The following is an 18,732-nucleotide window of genomic DNA, read 5'->3' on the forward strand; positions in this document are numbered from 1 at the left end:
CAGTCCTCACTTTCTTCTAATCATATAATCACAAATTCTACTCACCAATCAGCTTCTTTCCTCGCATTCATATTACAGTTTGTTCATGACATACTCAGGCATTGGTCTCACTACAGGTATGCCTCTCAATTTCCCAATCACTGCTTGTTCTGGAATGTTTACTTCTTGGAGTAACCCAAATGAAGGGACTTATTTTCAATTTTGCACCAAATTTACACTTTGAATCAAATTCAAATAGTTGTTCAGACAGAAATCACTTGGCCTTCATCTCCATCAGTGATGTCCTATCTGCTGCAGTGCCCCACAAACGATGCTTTTTACAACTACAACATGACAATTAAAGTTACTGTAATATTGGAGCAACACTGCTATTGGTGAAGTGTAACTCAATCTGTCTGGTCTTCCTATTGTAAAGGAAGCTGTATTATCATGAGATAAAACAGTAAATTGTAGAATTTTTCAAATCAACTAGTTCAGAGATGTTATTACAAACCTCTGGAACATGTGGCATTTAAAGCCAGGTCTCCTGGTACAGAGATACCACTGTGTAACAAGAATCCTAACTGTAAATTGGATATTTTCTAATCAGTCTATTCAATTATGTTATTACACACAGGTGGGACTTCAATCTGGGTCTTCTGGCTCAGAGCGATACGGCCACTATTCTACAAGAACCCTTAACAGAAAATTGGAAGTACAAGTAAATTGCTTCCACCTGATGAGTGGGAAGGAAGGAGGTAAAGCACAGGTGTTATAATAAGTGTTGTTTATGAGAGGCAGTGAAGCTATTTTCAGGAGGATCTATAATTATAAATTAACAAAGGAAAGAGAAAGTGTATTTGATGGGAGAATGAAACTCTAAGAAATAGCACAAGAGAAAATGTTTAGTTATCTTCTCTTTTCCCCTGCACCATGACCCTTGACTTCCTACTCCACTCTACTTTGTTGTCTGTCATTCCTGAATAGTGTTGGGTGCTCTTCGTCACCTTCCAAACCTCCCGTCTCCATCACATCACCAATTCCAGATCATTAACCCCTGCCCCCACTACTTTCTGACACAAACTGTTGGCATTCAATTACCATTCACACCTGTTCCAGCATCCGTCGGCCTCCCACCACTGTTCCTTTTGATTTTTAATTATTCTGTTCTCCACCACATCACAGAACTTCTCTTTTGTTTTAAACTGTAACTGTTTCCAGTTCTAATGAAAGACCATCTAAGTTATTATTGTAGAGATGTAATGTTAACTCTTTGTCCCTCCACGCGTGCAGCCAAACCAGAATATCTTCAATACTTTTATTAACATTCTTTTTGAGACGTGAAGGACCGGTAATGTTTTGTTTGTGTACCTTTTCAGTTACGGGGACCCAGTGAAGGATGTCTCCTGTCTGCAGCATCTCGATGATGCTGTGGGCTGAGCCCAGTCTCGCTGCTGCCATGGAAAGACTACAAATCCCATCGTGCCTCGCGGGTGACAGTGCACTACTGCTATTGGTTGGCGAGACGCGCCGCGTGAGTCACGTGATGTGGGCACTGGCCAATCGGAAGGCTGAAGAGCCAGCCGTCAGACGGCCTGCGATGTTCGGCGGTGGTGCGGGTCCTCTCAGGTACGGAGTCATCATTTAGTCAATAAGGTTGAAATGTCTGTCAGGGAGCCTTTTGCAGGCCGGGGTTCCCGCCTGATAATTAAGTGATGGCGAGAGATTGTGTTGGGGGGGGGGGGCTGGAGACCGTGAGCCCGCTGATCCGCGTGTGAGCGGCGAGACTGATAGTGTTAGGCCTCTACTGCCTGGTAACTCCATGACCTGCTCCCTGTTGTCCGGGACTTCCCTCTGCCGCGTAGTGTTGCTGCCACTGGTACATTGAATTAGCTACAAGGACGTAGGCTATCCTCTAGCCAGCAGAAAGTTGGGGGAGATCTGGCTAGGTTCTAGTTTTAGCAGCTGCAGCTTTATAAATCACTGCTTGGACCTCGGCTGGAATACTTCAGGAAACATGGGCAGGCCTTAAAGAGGGGGTAGAGTTAGTTTGTCAGGATTTTTGACAGGCATGAGAGTCTTCAGTTATGTCAAGGTGGAACAGTCCCGAAGGGAGGAGTGGTCAATGTAGGACTGAGAGTAGGAGAAAGTGAGGACTGCAGATGCTGGAGATCAGAGTCTAAGAGTGTGGTGCTGGGAAAGCACAGCAGGTCGGGCAGTATCCGAAGAGCTGGAGAGTCGACGTTTTGTGCATGACATCTTCATCAGGAATCTAGGACTGGGGTCTAGGTCTGTAGGACTGAGTGATGTCCTTAAATGCCATGATGTATACGCCCTGATGTTGGACTGGGGTGGGTGAAGTTTAAAAATCACTCAACATCAGGTTATGGTCCAACTGGTTTATTTGGAAGTATAGGCTTTCAGAGTGCTGCTCCTTCGTCAAGTAGCTGTGAAAGCTTGTACTTCCAAATAAACTGGTTGGACTATATCCTGGTGTTATGTGATTTTTAACTTTGTGCTTAAATACATGCAGTAGGTAAAACAGATTAAATGAGCTTGTGCAATTTGAACTGAAAATAACAAATGCTGGAGATCACTGCTTCAGACAGCATTCATGGAGAGAGAGCAAGCTTGGAGTCTCGATGACTCTTCAGAGCTGATTGGCGGTATGATGTATCGATGTCAGATTTGACAGCAAGGCAATCGGGGCTGAGACCTAATTATCTGGGTATGAGCCCATGGTGTTAGGGGCAAGGTACTGGCATGGATAGAAGGTTAGCTGACTGGCAGAGGATTGGAATGAAGGAATTTCTTGTAGTATTGTAGCCAGTAACCAGTGGAATTCTACAGGGATCAGTGTTGGGACCACAATGTTATACATTAAAGATCTTGATGAAGAAACTGATGACATTGCTGCTAAGTTTGCAGATGACACAAAAGATGGAGGGATAAGTAGTGTTGAGGAAATGGGAAGCTGCAGAGGGTATTGGACATGCTCGATGAGTGGGCAGCAAAATTGCTAATGGAGTGCAATGCGGAAAAGTGTGAAATTATACATTTTGTCTGGAAGAATGGGGAAAAGCTTTGTAAATCTGAAACACCAAGGGAGTGTAGGTGTCCTAGTTCAGGATTCTCTTAACATGCAGGTTCAGTTGGTAGTCAGCATGTCGAATGCAATATCGACATTCATTTCAAGAGGGCTAGAAGATTAGACCAGACATGTATTGCTGAGGCTAATTAAGGCTATGGCCAGATATTTGGAATATTGTGAACAATTTGAGCTCCATATCTAAGGAAAGTTGTGCTGACATTGGACGGAGTCCAGAGGAAATTTTAGAGTGATCCAGGTTATGAAGGGTTTGTCATACAAGGAGCAGTTGAGGAATCGGAGTCTGTACTCAGTGGAGTTTAGAAGGGTGATGTGGGATCTGATTGAAACTTACAGGATACTGCGAGGCCTAGATAGAATGGATGTGGGGAGATGTTTCCCTAGTAGCAGAGACTAGAACCAGGGGGCACAGCCGCTAGGTGAAGGGACAACTCTTTAGAACTAAGATGAGGGGAAATAACCCAAGCCAGACGTTGTCAATTCTGTGGAACTCCTTGCTGCAGAGGGATATGGAGGGTAAGACATTGAGTGCATTTAAGATAAAGATAGACAGGTTTGTGATTAGTAAGGGTTTAAGAGTTCTGGAGAGAAGACGGAAGAATGGGGTTGAGAAACAGCAGCCTTGATGGGCAGCACAGTGGTTTAGTGGTTAGCACTGCTGCCTCTCAGCATCAGGGACCTGGATTAGAGTCCACCTTTAGGTGATTGTATGAAGTTTACACATTCTCCCAGTATCTGTGTGAATTTCCTCCAGGTGCCCCCATTTCCCCTCTCAAAGATGTGCAGGTTAGGTGGACTGACCTTGCTAAATTGCCAGTAGTGTACAGGGAATGTGCAGGCTAGGCGGATTAGTCATGGGAAATGTGGGGTTATATGGATAGGGTAGGGGGTTGGGTCTGGGTGGGATACTCCTTAAAGGGTTGATGTAGACTCAATGGGCTGAATGGCCTTTTTCACGGGGATACTTTGTAGGGATTCTATGATTGAATGGTGGAGCAGACTTTATGGGCTGAATTACCTAATTCTATTCCTGTATCATATTGTCTTTTTTGTCTTGCAACAAAATTCAGAAGGTAAACTATTAAAGGTTGTCAGAATTAATAGATGAGAAAAGCACAGTAGCAGTTCTGTCAAGTGGGTCAATAACCGAAGGTCCTTGACTAGGCTAAGGGAAATGTTTACCTTATGGATTCTGTATTCCAACAGCTGTATCAGTAAGGTGATATGAGCTCATTCTGTACATAATTTTTGAAGATGTTGCATATATCCTTGAGAATGCGCTTGCAGGATTGTAGACAAACATGCAGTGATAGAACAGGCCAAATGACCATCCGTACTGCGCATTGCAGCAATTCTAATGTAAATATTGCATATATGTCAATTGTTCGACCTTGGTATTCCTTTATTGCACAAGCCTTCTCCAATATTATTGCCTCTTCTCACTTCATCCTGTCAATTCCCTTCTAGCACTGATCTGAAAGATAACAGTTTGATCTTTATATTAGTCTATTGTACAGCCTTAGTTCAATAGCCATCCGTAATGCATTCTGTCACCAGCACTGGACGTTTCTCCTGAACCTCTTTTCTGATAGATTATTGAAGGCCTCCTGAGGTTCTGTGTATATTGACTAAATTTGCAGGACTTTTGATGGTGAATTGTCAGCATTTACTCTTGTTATCCCTCTGACTGCAACTTTAAGACTGGGTGCAGAATCACACAGAAAGCCAAATAATGCTGTCTGTTATCCATTGCTCAATCAAAAGCTGCACTGAAAAGTAGTCTCCCATCCCACTGAGACAAGAAGGGGCAAAATTGGTTAATCTAGCAAATGCATTACTCTTCTGCTGTCAAACTTTTGTTTGAGAAAATGTTGAGCTGTGTTCAGTGAACACTGGGCTTTAATCAATTATCTAAGTAATAACTGCTAATGAATAATTGGTCTATCTATGAAAATATGAATTACAATAATTTCTAATTTTTATTTAGGTGTCCATGACTCATCAGTTTCTGAATTCACCCAATCTTTTGCTTGGCTATGTTGACTCATGGTAGACTGGTTAGCAAAGTTAGATCACATGAAATACGGGAAGAACTAGCCATTTGGATACAGAACTGGCTGGAAAGTAGAAGACAGGGGATGGTGATGGAACCCTGTGACCAGCAGTGTGCCACAAGGATCAGTGCTGGGCCCACTGCTTTTCGTCATTTATATAAATGTTTTTGATGTGAACCTAGTCGGTATAGATAGTAAGTTGCAGATGACACCCAAATTAGAGTTGTGGTGGACAGCAAAAAAAGGGTATGTCCAAGTACAGGGGGATCTTGATCAGATGGGCCAATGGGCCGAGGAGTGGCAGATGGAGTTTAATTTAGATAAATGTGAGGTGCAGCATTTTGGAAAGACAAATCAGAGCAGGACTTGTACACTTAATGGTAAGGTCCTGCGGCATGTTGCTGAACAAAGAGACCTTGGAGTGCAGATGCATAGTTCCTTGAAAGTGGAGTCACAGCTCGATAGGGTAGTGAAGAAGGCATTTAGTATGCTATTCTCTATTGGTCAGAACATTGAGTATAGGAGTTGTGAGGTCATGTTGCAGCTGTGCAGGACATTAGTTAGGCCACTTTTGGAATATTGTGTGTAATTCTGGTTTCCCTCCTATAGGAAAGATGTTGTGAAACTTGGAATAGTTTAGAAAAGATTTACAAGGATGTTGCCAGGTTTGGAGGGTTTGAGCTATAAGGAGAGGCTGAATAGGCTGGGACTGTTTTCCCTCAAGGATTGGAGGCTGAGGGGTGACCTCAGAGGTTTATAAAATCATGAGGGGCATGGATAGGGTAAATAGACAAGGTCTTTTCCATTGGGTGGGTGAGTTCAGAAGTAGAGTGCATAGGATTAGGGTGAGAGGGAAAAGATTTAAAAAGGACCTCTAGCAACTTTTTCACACAAACAGTGGTGCGCGTATGGAATTTGTCGCTAAAGGAAGTGGTTGAGACTGGTACAATTAGAACATTTAAAAGGATAGGTATATGAATAGGAAGGGTTTAGAGGGGTATGGGCCAAGTGTTGGCAAATGGGACTAGATTAATTTAGGATATCTGATTGGCATGGATGAATTGGACTGAAGTGATAGAGTATTGGGGAAGCAATAGTTAAAAGTTTTGCTGAAACAACGATCTACCATAAATTTTAAAATGTGTCTATGTCTGTACAGGCTGAAGGCTGCAGCTGGGGCTTGGACTGCTTCCACTATTCAACGGAGCATTGTTAACTGCACTACTTATCAGCAGATGAAAAGTATGGGTTAAGAGATATGAGGGCTCTAAACTGTACTGCTTTTCTGCTATACTCAGGTCTAATGAGAGTCCATCGAGTTACTCTGGTGTTGACCCCTGACCTCTTGCTGGCTAAGCTAAAATAAAGAGGTTAATGAAACTATTGTGTGGTCCAGAACTTAGAGTCAACAGAAGGGTCTATTTCTATGCTGTACATCTCTCTGTCAAACCTATTGAAATGTGTTTTGATGATGATTGTTTTTGTTGCCAATTAGCTTTGACAATTCTTTCACGTGATTGATTGCTCTGACAGCCTGATGATATCACTACAGCTCAGTATCAGGAATTCCTGTTAAACATCAATTCATTCAAACGCACATTACAAGTTAAACCACAGAGATCTTTCTTCAAGGGTAGTCTTGCTTCACCACTGACCACTGAATTCAGCCTTTAAATCCACTGCATTCCCCTTGACTATTCTTTTATTTCTTAAAAGAATACCTTTTTGAAATCCATCCTGATTTTTGAATCATATTTTCAATCACTAGGTATTTTGTTACCTAATCTTTCAGTATTGATTCTACATTCATCTCACCTACTTCCTTAGACAGACTCTCAGGAATGAGGTTGACTTGTTTCCACTCTGGTTCACTGAATTCTGTATGATCAGTTTGAAGTGTGATCTGCAGACTTGACAATATGCAAGACAGGCGGTCAGTTGAGTGAGGTGGCTGGTTTGCAAAGCAGAGTGACGCTAACAGCACAGGTTCAGTTCCCACACTGGCAGAGGTCACCACAAAGTTTCTACCTTCTCAACCTCATCCCTTGCTTGAGACGAGGTGACCCTCAGGTTAAACGCGCCACTAGTTATCTCTAATTAGAGAATAACATTGTGGTTCTCCAGGACTATGGTGACTACCGCTATGCTTGAACGTTGTGATGGATGACTTATTGGTCTGATTCGAGTGCTCTCCAAACATCACAACTTTTCCTTTGTTTATTGCTGGTGAAGTCTCTCAATGTGATTGGTGTCTCCCAGAACTTATTTTTTCTTGGTTGACCACGAGCCAGGGATTTCCATGAGTCAGCGGGAATCAAAGATCTATCCTACCACTGATAAGGTAACTAGTCATAATTGTAAAGAGTATGTTGAGGGTATAAAAATGTGAGTTCAATTGCTAGCCTAGTAACCCTGAAGTCCACAACACAAGCCTTTCAAAGTGATTGTGCAATTCTGCTAAGACTTGTAATTTTATTCCCATACTTCAGTATATATGACAATGAAATCTACCTCTAACTCCTAGAGTGAGCTTAGGACCCATTGATAACACACTGGCAAATTGTGACCTTAAGCTTCTATGAACTTGGTGCAAGCTGGGTTGACATTTTATAATAGTACTGTCATTTGCTAATGGTCTTTGATATGCTTTGGGGCATTTTCATACTTGATTGGTGGCTTATAATGCAAGTTGTTCTGCATTGTCAGAGATGCCATCTGTTTGAAAATGCAAATGTATTCATAACATGTATCAAGGCAATGATGGTGAAGGTTTAATCATATTTGGTGATGAATTTTTATATTCACTTTCTGGGCAGAAGTCCAGCAGATTGGATCAAGTTCAGAACTTTTCATAGGTTATGTTTTCATTCCATTAATTTTAAAGTAAAGTGTATAAGTCCACTGGAGGCAACTCAGGAAGTTTGCTAGATTGATAGCTGAAATATGTGGATTGCCCGAAGAGGAAAGGTTGGACAGACTGGACTTGTTTCCACTTGTTTAGAAGAGTGAGTGGTAACCTGATTGAAATGTAAATGATTCTGAATGACACTGTGATATGGTGGATTTGGAAAGGATGTTTTGTATGTGGGGAATCCAGAACTAGAGTGCACTGGTTACAAAATAGGGCACCCCCTTTGAAGACACACATGTCTTTGTTCTGATGATTAAGAGACTTTTTGGACATGCGGCCATAGAACAGAAATGAGGGTCATTGAATATTTTTTAAGGCAGAGGTGGATAGATTCTGGGTAGGCATGGGAATCAAAGGTTATTAGGTAGATGGGAATGTGAAATTCAAAACGGTTCCATTAGTTATGATCTTATTGAATAGCCTTCACCCTTAATTTTTCCTTTGAATCCTCTCACTTCTACAAACCAGAGGGTACCTGCATGGGTCTGAGCTATGTCTGCCTCTTTGTAGGATACGTAGAACTGCCCCTCTTCCACGGCAACACAGGCACAGTCCCCCACCTTTTCCTCCATTATATTAATGACTCCCATGAGGAACTCGAACAGTTCATCAACTTTACCCACACCTCCTTCCTCTTCCTAGACACCTCAGTCTTCACCTCCGGCAATGGTCTTAGCACCAACATCTATTTCAGACCCCCAACCCACCTTGACTACACCTCCCCCTTCTTTCCCCAACCCTCCCACAAAAATGCAATCTCATAATCCCAACTACCCTGTCTCCAGGATGAGCGATTCCACTCCAAAACATCCCAGATGTCCTCATAAATCAAGTACCATAATTTCCTCTCAACCACATCTCCTCCACCTCCCAAGCCTCGGCCCTCAAACGCCCCACCCCACCACCACCATCGCCTCGCCCCACCCCACCCCACCACCACCACACCACCATAAGGATAGTGTCCCCTGGTCCTCATGTTCCACCCCATTAATCTCCAAATCTAATGCGATTTTTGCCACCTGCAGTTTGACCCCACCACCAATAAGATATTTCCTTCCCTGCCCCATCTGCTGTCTGTAGGGACCGTTCCCTCTGCGACTCTCTCTTGAGGTCTACATTCCCCACCAACCCCTCCAAATCTAGAACCTTCTCCTACGGCTGCAGGAGCTGCAAAACCTGCCGACACACTTCTCCTCTTACCTCCATCCAATGCCCCAAAGAATCATTCCAAGTCCGGCATTTCTTCTAACCAGAGTCACTGTATCCATTGCTCCTGATGTGGTCTCCTCTATTTCGGAGAGACAGAGTGCAAACTCAGGGATCAGTTCAGGGAACGTCAATGGTCCGCATGTTCCAATTAAACCCACCTTCAGGTTACCAGCCATTTCAACTCTCCCAACTACATATACATCCTGGGCGCCTCCACCATTAAAATAAGGCCACACCCAAACTGAAGGAAACACCCCTCATCTTCTGCTTTGGGAGCTTACAACCATGTGGCCTCAACTTGGAATTCAGCAACTTCCAAACCTCCCTTTACCCCCCCCCCCCCATCCCAGATCCAGCCCTCCCATTCCATCTTACCTCCTTGACCTGACCTAACCTATCCATCTTCCTTCCTACCTATTCACTCCACTCTTTCCACTGACCAAACACAATCACCTCCTACCTATATCCACCTATCTTTTCCCCAACCCCACCCTCTCCTCTATATATTTCTCGGCCCCCTTACTACTTCCCAGTCCCAATGAAGGGTCCAGCCTGAAATGTCGATTCTCTTGCTCCTCTGATGCTGCTTGACCTGCTGTGCTTTTTCCAGCTCCACGTTTTCTTGACTCTTATTGGTTGCAGAGCAGACTCGACAGACTGAAAAGCCTACCCCTGATCCTATTTTCTATGTAGATGGGTCCTAATGAGAACTTGCAACTGTCAGGCAGAGAAGTTGAAAATCCATTTGTCCTGTCAAATCCAATTAGTTTGTATCTGTAACGGAGAGAGGAATGCATGTTCTTTTGGAATAATATGGCTTCTAATGTTACTGCAGAGGTCCAGTACAACTAGGTTTGCATTGTCAATAAACTACTTTGCTTGTGTCTAAGTTGGTTAAGACAACTTAAACAGAAATACACATAGTTTTGGCATATTCCTAATGCCATTCAATGTTAGTGTTTTCCGTGTCCTATAGTGCTCTCTGTTCTGTGACCTTCTTAGCAGCATAGAATCTTACTTGACAGAAGGAGGCCATTGTGACTGTTTGTGCCTGTGCTGCCTCTTTGAAAAGAACTTAATTTATTCCATCCTTGGTTTTTTTCCTCATAACCCTGTAAGTTAATCTTTTTCATGTGTGTGTCCAGCTGGCCTTTGGGAGTATGTTACTGACCTTAACATACTATTGAATTGTAATTACATCTCTGGTTGTAGAAATTGGCTGCGTTAACTTTTCTACAGCAGTGACTCTACTTCAAAATACTTTAACTGTTTATGAAATGCTTTGTGACAACCTGAGTGGTTCAACAGGAAGTTACTGCCATCAAAGTTAATTGATCAAAGCCTGTAATTTGTTTAACATAAAACATGGGGGTCACTAGAAATTCCCTTGACCACTGTTTATTTCCTGGTTCTGTTAAACTTAACATGTACCTTTTGTTCTTGAAGCCTTGCAAAATGCTTGTCATCTGTACCTATAGAAATACAAAGGGAAACAGTTATTCTTGCAACTGCAAGCTACTCTTGGTAATAGGTTTCACCACACAACCATTGCGTACGGTGATGTGAAGCTTGCTGGGTTTTCCCGAGCAAGCACTTAACTGCAGCAGTCATCAGGTATGGAGAAGGTTGCAATAATGGTCCCAGATTCTGGATATGAATGTTTCATCTGCAATTATCCCCTCCAGAGGACTGAGGGAAAAAAACATTGTCTCATGGTTTTCAGGTGTAATACATGATACAAGTTTGGGGATTCATGTTGGATTTGGCTCTGCCACTTTTCAATCCTTTCTCTACCCGTTGTAAAGTTTTTCCAGCAATCATGGAAATTATTAAAACCATCCATTATTTCATGAGCCCGACTTTTACTATACAATTGTTCTTGTTTTTGTAAATATGCAATGCAATCAAGTGAGTGCTGGAGTCTTTTATTGTCCCAACTGGGGCAATCCTTTTGTGAAAGCTATGCAAGGCATGAAAACTGGTTTGCAAGTCTAAAGAATTCAGAGTCAATAAAGTGTGGAACTGGAAAATGAACAGCTGGTCAAGCAGCATCACAGGAGCAAGTCGGGACCTTTTCATAAGGATTCAGAAACAATCCAAGCCTTCTATGTAAATATGTTGCTGTTGAAAAGTATATACTACATGGTAGGAACAAGACTGAAGACTGAACGTAGTAACATATCAGAAGGTTATTGCTTCTAGCCCCAATAGTAAACATGTACAGAATCTAGGCTGATACTCCACAATGCAAATAGAATGCTTTCCCTTGAGTACTATCTTTCAGGTGGAAGTTGATGAAGTGCTTTAAACATTGACACAATCAATTGAAGTCCCTAAATATGAGGAATAAACCTTGTGCTCTTAATTCCTGTGGATCAGTTTCTAGGGATAGATAGATTATTCTGCTTTGTCGTTATGCTTCTCTAATCTGATGTTTAATAAATAAATTAATACCAGTCTCGTTTTGTCAAATTCCTGTTAATCGTACTGTGTTTTTAAAAACCATTTTTGAATAGTCTAAGTAATGAAAAGGATATATAACAAAAGGACGCATTTTGTTATGCAGTTACATTTCATTATAAACTTATACAAATGTTCAGGCCATATTGAAATCTTTTGTGATCTTCAGGTCATGTATTTTCATTCTGTTTTTTCTTTCAGATCGGCTCCATCATGCCAGTTCCTTGCAGTAGCTGTGACAAGAAGCCAGCAGTCCTCAGGCGGCCCAAAACAGGCCACTCCCTTTGTAAAGAGTGCTTTTTCTGGGCCTTTGAAGAGGAAGTTCATCAGACAATTATATCTGCTGAGCTTTTCCAGAAGGGGGAGACTGTCGGGATTGGTGCTTCTGGTGGGAAAGACTCGACCGTTCTGGCTCATGTTCTAAAAGTCTTAAATGAGCGCTACAATTATGGGTTAAACCTAATGCTGCTCTCTGTGGACGAAGGCATCAGTGGTTATCGTGATGACTCTTTAGAGACAGTAAAGAGAAACCAGCAACAATATGATCTGCCTCTTAAAATTGTTTCCTATGAAGAGCTGTATGGCTGGACAATGGATCAGATTGTAAAGAAAGTTGGTTTGAAAAATAACTGCACGTTCTGTGGTGTCTTCAGACGGCAAGCTCTTGATAGAGGAGCTATGATGCTGAAGGTAGACAAGGTTTGCACAGGTAATACAGCATTGACTTCACATTTCTGTTTTTTGTTTGCCAGTTGTATAAATAACTTTGAATTTTTTTTATTGTAGAGTTTATTTTCCCCAGCATCCATGTTTTGTGTGTGTGTGTGTGTAGGTGATGGACACAGTGAAAAACACCAGTTGTGTAAATAACTTTAATATTCCACCACCAGAAAAAATACCCATATGACCAAGGAGCCAGTTAAGACTTCATATTCATTTGGACTCATTGATGCAAATTTGTATGCATGGTGCATTGACTTCTAAATCTCCACTGATACCAATCCAGTAGTTGCCCACTCAGCCCATTTCATCTCCAGCATGAGATTTTCAACAAATGCTCTATCACCATGTGTAGGTGTCAATATCTTGGGATAGTTCACACTTCATGTATTACAAAAGCTGCTTTTTCCTTTCTGTGTGCTTAAGGCATTATAATTTTATTTATCTTGAATGATCTGGGCCTTTATAAGGTGGTCTGTTCTTTTTTGCATGTATCATATTATGTTAAGTACTAGGAACTCTGTAATAGAATCCTTACAGCATGGAAGCAGGCCATTTGACCCATTGAGTCCACGCCAACGCTCTGAAGAGCATCCCACCCCGATCCCCCCACACACATGACACTATTCCTGTAACCCTGCATTTCCCTTGGTTAATCCTCCTAGCCTGTATATCGCTAGGCACTATGGTCAATCCACCTAACACATACGTCCATGGAGTGGGAGGAAACCGGAGTGCCTGGAGAAAACCCATGCAGATGTGGGGAGAATGTGCAAAGTCCACACGCACTCGTCTGAGGGTGGAATCCAATCTGGGTCTGGCACTGTGCGGCAGCAGTGCTAATCACTGAGCCACCGTGCTGCCCTATCAAATGGTTTAATTTAAGCCCTCCACTTTCCCTTCACCTCTATAACATTTGTTTTCTGGTTTCCCATGATAGAAGGATAAACTGACCATTGGATAATTTCTGATGTACATCCCTGTCATTCTATATTGGACCTTTTCAACAGTCGTAATTTTTGGCAACAACAGCTTGTGTTTGTGTCATACCTCTAACTTAATAAAATGTTCCCAAAGACGTTGTGATTTTTTGAATTTGCTAGATTCTAAAACAGACCCAGTGGGCTAGAAAGTAGTAAATGTAATACTGCTAGTCAAAAGGAAAAGGACAGAGATTGCAGGCTGAGTAGTTGTGTAAATGTTAGAATCCATTGTTAGGAAAGTAATAAGAAACTGAGAAAATGATCTGATTAAGTCCAGCCAGCAGGATTTTGAAAGATGGAAATAGTTTTTGACAAATCTAGATTTTAAATTTTAGAAGATATAACTAGTAAAATGGATAAGGGCAAACCTTCCTTAGCAACTGTAGTATATTTGGATTTTGTAAAGACATTTAATAAAATGCTACATAGTTTATTACATTTGATATGGGTTCATATTAATTACATTATTAGCTCAGATCGAAGACTAAATGAATAGCGATCAGCAGATTGTTTTCAGTTTGGCAACCTGTTACTAATGGGGATTGCAAAGATCAGTGCTTGTGCCCCAGTTACTTACGATTCACATTCTTGCTTTTAGAAGAAGGGACAGTGTAATGGATCTAAATTTGCTGACAATACAAAGCTGGATGAAAAGGAAGCTCTGAGGAAGGCATACTTTGCAAAGGAATATAGATAAAGCGAGTGAGCAAACAAAAAAATGACAGTTGGAGTGAAATGAGGTTTTTCTTTTGCTAGGAAGAATAGATTAAAAGATTATTAGTGAGAAAGTGTTAAACATCATCAGTGTTCAGGGAGATTTGAGTATCTTTGTTCAAAACACCAAGTTAACACATGGCAAGCAATTAGGAAGGTATATGGTAGATATTTTGAATTAACCTATTGCAGATATGTTATAACGAACCTCTTGAACAAGTGGATCTTGAACTCGGACCTTCTGGTTCAGAGGTGTGGACATTATCTACATGTCTTGCAGCATAGTGGTAAATGAGATCTTGGCCTTTATTACAAGGGGGTTGAGGTACAGTCGTAAGGAAGGTTTGCTGCAATTGTACAAGGAATGCCATCTGCAGTTGTGGTCTCCATACCTAAGGAAAACGTAAACACGTAACCAGTTAACAGAATAAGTGGGAAAGTTTTGGGGGGAGAAAGGTTTTGTGCTACATTTGCTGGTTTTTACAAGACCAAAAGAAGTTTTGATAAGTAAGTTGCATAACTAGAAATATCATGAAACGTACGTAGAATGGACATTATTCATGTTATTTGAGGTATTATGAATAAGTCCATTGAATCCAGCACACATTTTAAAGAGTATAAATTAATTTGGAGAGACAGTAGTGAAAAAGGCATTTATTATAAAATCTGATATTTAAGAATGTGAGATGAAAAAAAATCCATATTACATTTACCTTTATTTGGCAGAAGGCAGTGGCCAGACCAAGAAGACATTTACAAGGATATGGGGAAAGGCACCAGAAGCACTCATGAGAGCATGGTTTAATAATACATTAGTGGCAGGAAGGTGAGAGCTGAAGCATGATTTGTTTTAGACAACCACCTAGACCTAGTATTTTAGGTCAGGACAACACAGGACAAGGCTGTCAAAAGCCAATTTTATATTGTGCCAGTTAGGTTGAGTTGTTTGAGTGGTCTCAGCTTAGACCCCAGTTGGGTGATATGGACTCCTGATGTGATGCTGCACAGTGACAGGTCTGTAATTCATGAATGTACCTGCATCTGCGAGTGTAAAATTTAATGACATCCTCCCTTTTTCCTTCTCTTCTACCAGGTCACAATGCCGATGATGTTGCTGAGACTGTACTGATGAACTTCCTGCGTGGAGATATTGCTCGACTTCGCCGCTGTACTTCAATTATCACAGGTAGTGAGGGAGCCATCCCTCGCTGCAAGCCACTCAAATATGCCTATGAGAAAGAGATAGTGCTGTATGCTTATTTCAAGAAACTGGACTACTTCTCTACAGAATGCGTGTATTCCCCGAATGCATACAGGGGCTACGCTCGTGCTTTCTTGAAAGATCTGGAATCTATCCGGACCAGTGCCATCATGGATGTGATTCACTCTGGTGAGAACCTGTCTGTAAAGGAGGATGTGAAGATGCCCATGCAGGGAACCTGTACCCGTTGTGGTTACATTTCCAGCCAGCAGCTGTGCAAGGCATGTGCTCTGCTAGACGGACTAAACCGTGGGCTCCCTAAACTTGGCATTGGCAAACAATACAAATTACATAACCGTCTGCTGAAAAAGGATCCGCTGACTGAGGAACAACGGAAGAAACTCGGAGCTGTAACTTTCTAAGTGCACACGTTCATTTTTAAACTCTGCAGACTGTCTGGCTGAGGCTGGTATTCAAGTATTAACTAGTCCATTTTCAGTGAGTTTGCATCATGGATACTGGATCTAAATTCCATTGTCATGTGCACTACTTAAAGCCAGCAAACTTGTAACCACCAAATATTCCCTCCATCTATTGTGCTAACGTCAGCCATGTTTTGAATGTTATAAAGTTCTAATTTTTAAAAAAAATGAACAGGTTAATATTTGGAGGGTTATGAAACCTAATGCTAAAAGACACCACCCTTCTAGTCTCTCATAAACATAGCTGAAGCTGAGTGTCGTTACTGATTTTGAGGCCACAGAAATTCTTAAGAGGAGTATTTGATGAAAACCTTGTGCAATAGCTGATCAGCAAAATGTAATATATATTCTGCATCCCAGGATAAAGAAATTATTTTAACTGTGACTTTTATGTAAGTTTTTGATTGTTGATAAAAATAGCTTGCACCCTGGCTGATGAGAAGAAAATCTCCCTTTCTATTGGAAGCATCTGCTACATGAAAGAAATTTAAATAGTCCTAACTTTGTCCTTACGTATGCCCAGAGTACAAAACCCTACTGATTTCAATCTCCAGAAGCTTAAAATTTTGAAATTCCTAGTAGGAGGTGGAAAATCTGCAAAAGTACATTTGAGGTGTCGGGGAGAAAAGGAAGGAAGAATTGGATTACGTTTTTGACACAATAAGGGAGCATCATTCTATTTTGTACCTGAGGCAATCTTGGCATGCTTGGTGCAAACATTTCTTGATTTTTAAAGAAAAAAAAATGGCAATTGGTTGCACTGATCTGTGTTGATGTGGGCTATCTTGTACTCAGAGGATCTGAATCATGGATCAAATTTGGTTTGGGAAGATGATAAATTAAAGTAAAATTGCATCCAGGCCACCTTGACATGTGGCCTAGTTGTTACTTAGGGCAACTTGACTGGCTGACAACCCAGCTACACAATGTGGAATCACAGAAGCAATAAGTACTGCATATTTTAGCCTTTCAGATTCTACATTCATTCCAGAATCCCTCTTGTTCACACCCCTTTTACTGGATGCTGCCAGAGATGTGTGCAACCTCTGACTGAAACTGTATACAGTCCCTGCTCAATCAGATAGTTAGGTAAATTGAATTAATGACCATAATCCATTTTTAGGTGACATCAACAGATTTTTAAAAACCAATTTAAGTTTTTGCTCTCATTAGAAATAACTGCTTTTAATATTTTAACTGAGTTCCAGGAAAGTGGGAGGAAAGGATTCCATTGATTTGAAGCAGTGATTCGCAATGATGTTTCCATGAAACACTGCCTTGCTACACAGCCCACCGTGACTGCACTCAAAACATCTGTGTTTAACTCTGCTGGAGATGATACAAATCATTCCATTTAGTTTTATATTTATTATCATGAGTTTCTGGATTTGTTTTAATAAAACAACTATGGTTATTGATAATGACGTAATTTATTTTGTACAACTACGGAGTTTCAGTAAGACCAGCGCTGTTCTTGGTGCGCAAAAATCAACCGTCTCAGAATCTGCCCCATGCTTCTCACTGGATTAGGAAATGGGGAAAAAACATCGCAGGTGTTGGTTATATATTGGCTTTTCCTCTGAGCTTGGAGTAGTCAAGGGGGCCCTTTCCTGCCTCCGCTGTGGCTAACCCGGAAATGCTAAGTGCTGATGCATTTATGGGAAATTAATTAAAACTCTGTTCCTGTACTGACATATGTTACCTTCACAAAATTCATTGTGTATAAAGTAAAATAAGCCTGTGGTTGATTGCAGAAGCTTTCTGAATGCAAAGGAGAGCAAACTGTGCCAAAGTCAACTCTTCAGTTAAAATTTATTTGTTGGTCCTGCTGTGTTAGGATTTGACTTTAAAAGTTTTTATTGAAACTTTATCTTACTATGACAATAGTCTGAGCCATGATGAACAGCCTTGAGACATTTTCATCCTTTTCTTTTGGATAGTGTTATCTATCATCCTGCCACTAGCTTCAATTCACTCCGGTCTGACATGGTTTGTGATTTTCTTTTTTCTGCTGGAGGGGAGGTAAAGCGTCAAAAGTGTTACTCATTTTATTTGAGAAGTTTAAAAAAAGTTTTTTTTTCTGCAGTTTAGGAAATATTTGCTTTTAACATTTAGATACTTTCTGCCTTTAGGGTTTTCAGAAATTGCAGAAGCCATTTTGATTTAATCAACATTTATGTGAAGTACAGATAATGTTTCATCTGGACAGTGTTGTATGGAAAGGAAAGTAAGCTTCAGACCTTGTTCAGGCTACATGGCAACATTGTCTTGAGTGGAAAGGGCAGCAGATGGGTAAATAATACAAGTCTTGTGAAAAGCACTCATTTCCCATGGGGACAAAATTGAGAAGGTGGCGCCACCTGGAGCATTGAGCTCAAATTACTGTTCACTGTGAAGTTCGATAAGTCCTGATGTAGCACTGTAAAATTCAGATAATTGTGTCTGTGACAGTTGTAAGAAAGAAAGCACAGCTTCTCAACATCTTGGGAATGATGCTTGGCTAAGCAGAGTTAGATATTGCTGTGCAGTGTTCTTGACACTGATCAGTTTAGTGTCCACTTCTGATCCAAGGCCACTATAACTGTGGCAGGGTTTACCACATCATTTTCAAGAAAATTTGGTGGTAGCCTGTATAGGTAGTTGAACATCTTGCAGATCAGATGTGGGTAATTCCATGTCCATAAGACTTACCACAGTTCACATTTTGGCCCCTATTCCCATGGATGTTGAGAATAGCCTCATAGTATGAGGACAACAATTTAAATCAAAATGTAGATTAGCTGCTTTTTGGATGAAACTCATCGTCTACATAACAGATTTCCCTCCACCATATCAGGTCTCCAATCTTTTACCTATTTTTATTTATTGCTGTTTTAATATATTTGTTTATATTAATATAGGTTTAATATC

The 18,732-nt window shown here is 41.1% G+C and overlaps 1 protein-coding gene across 1 annotated transcript; it reads left to right on the forward strand.

Moving 5' to 3' along the window:
* The first annotated feature begins 711 nt into the window (after positions 1–711).
* On the forward strand, positions 712–17,243 carry ctu1 (cytosolic thiouridylase subunit 1 homolog (S. pombe)). The gene is made up of 4 exons (XM_060844065.1): positions 712–737; positions 1,359–1,608; positions 11,924–12,431; positions 15,233–17,243. Exons 3-4 carry the CDS (start codon positions 11,936–11,938, stop codon positions 15,760–15,762), a joined length of 1,026 nt encoding a protein of 341 aa, XP_060700048.1. The 5' UTR covers positions 712–737; positions 1,359–1,608; positions 11,924–11,935; the 3' UTR covers positions 15,763–17,243.
* Positions 17,244–18,732: the final 1,489 nt, after the last annotated feature.

Source organism: Hemiscyllium ocellatum, chromosome 24, assembly GCF_020745735.1.
Source record: "Hemiscyllium ocellatum isolate sHemOce1 chromosome 24, sHemOce1.pat.X.cur, whole genome shotgun sequence".
Classification (NCBI taxonomy): Eukaryota; Metazoa; Chordata; class Chondrichthyes; order Orectolobiformes; family Hemiscylliidae; genus Hemiscyllium; species Hemiscyllium ocellatum.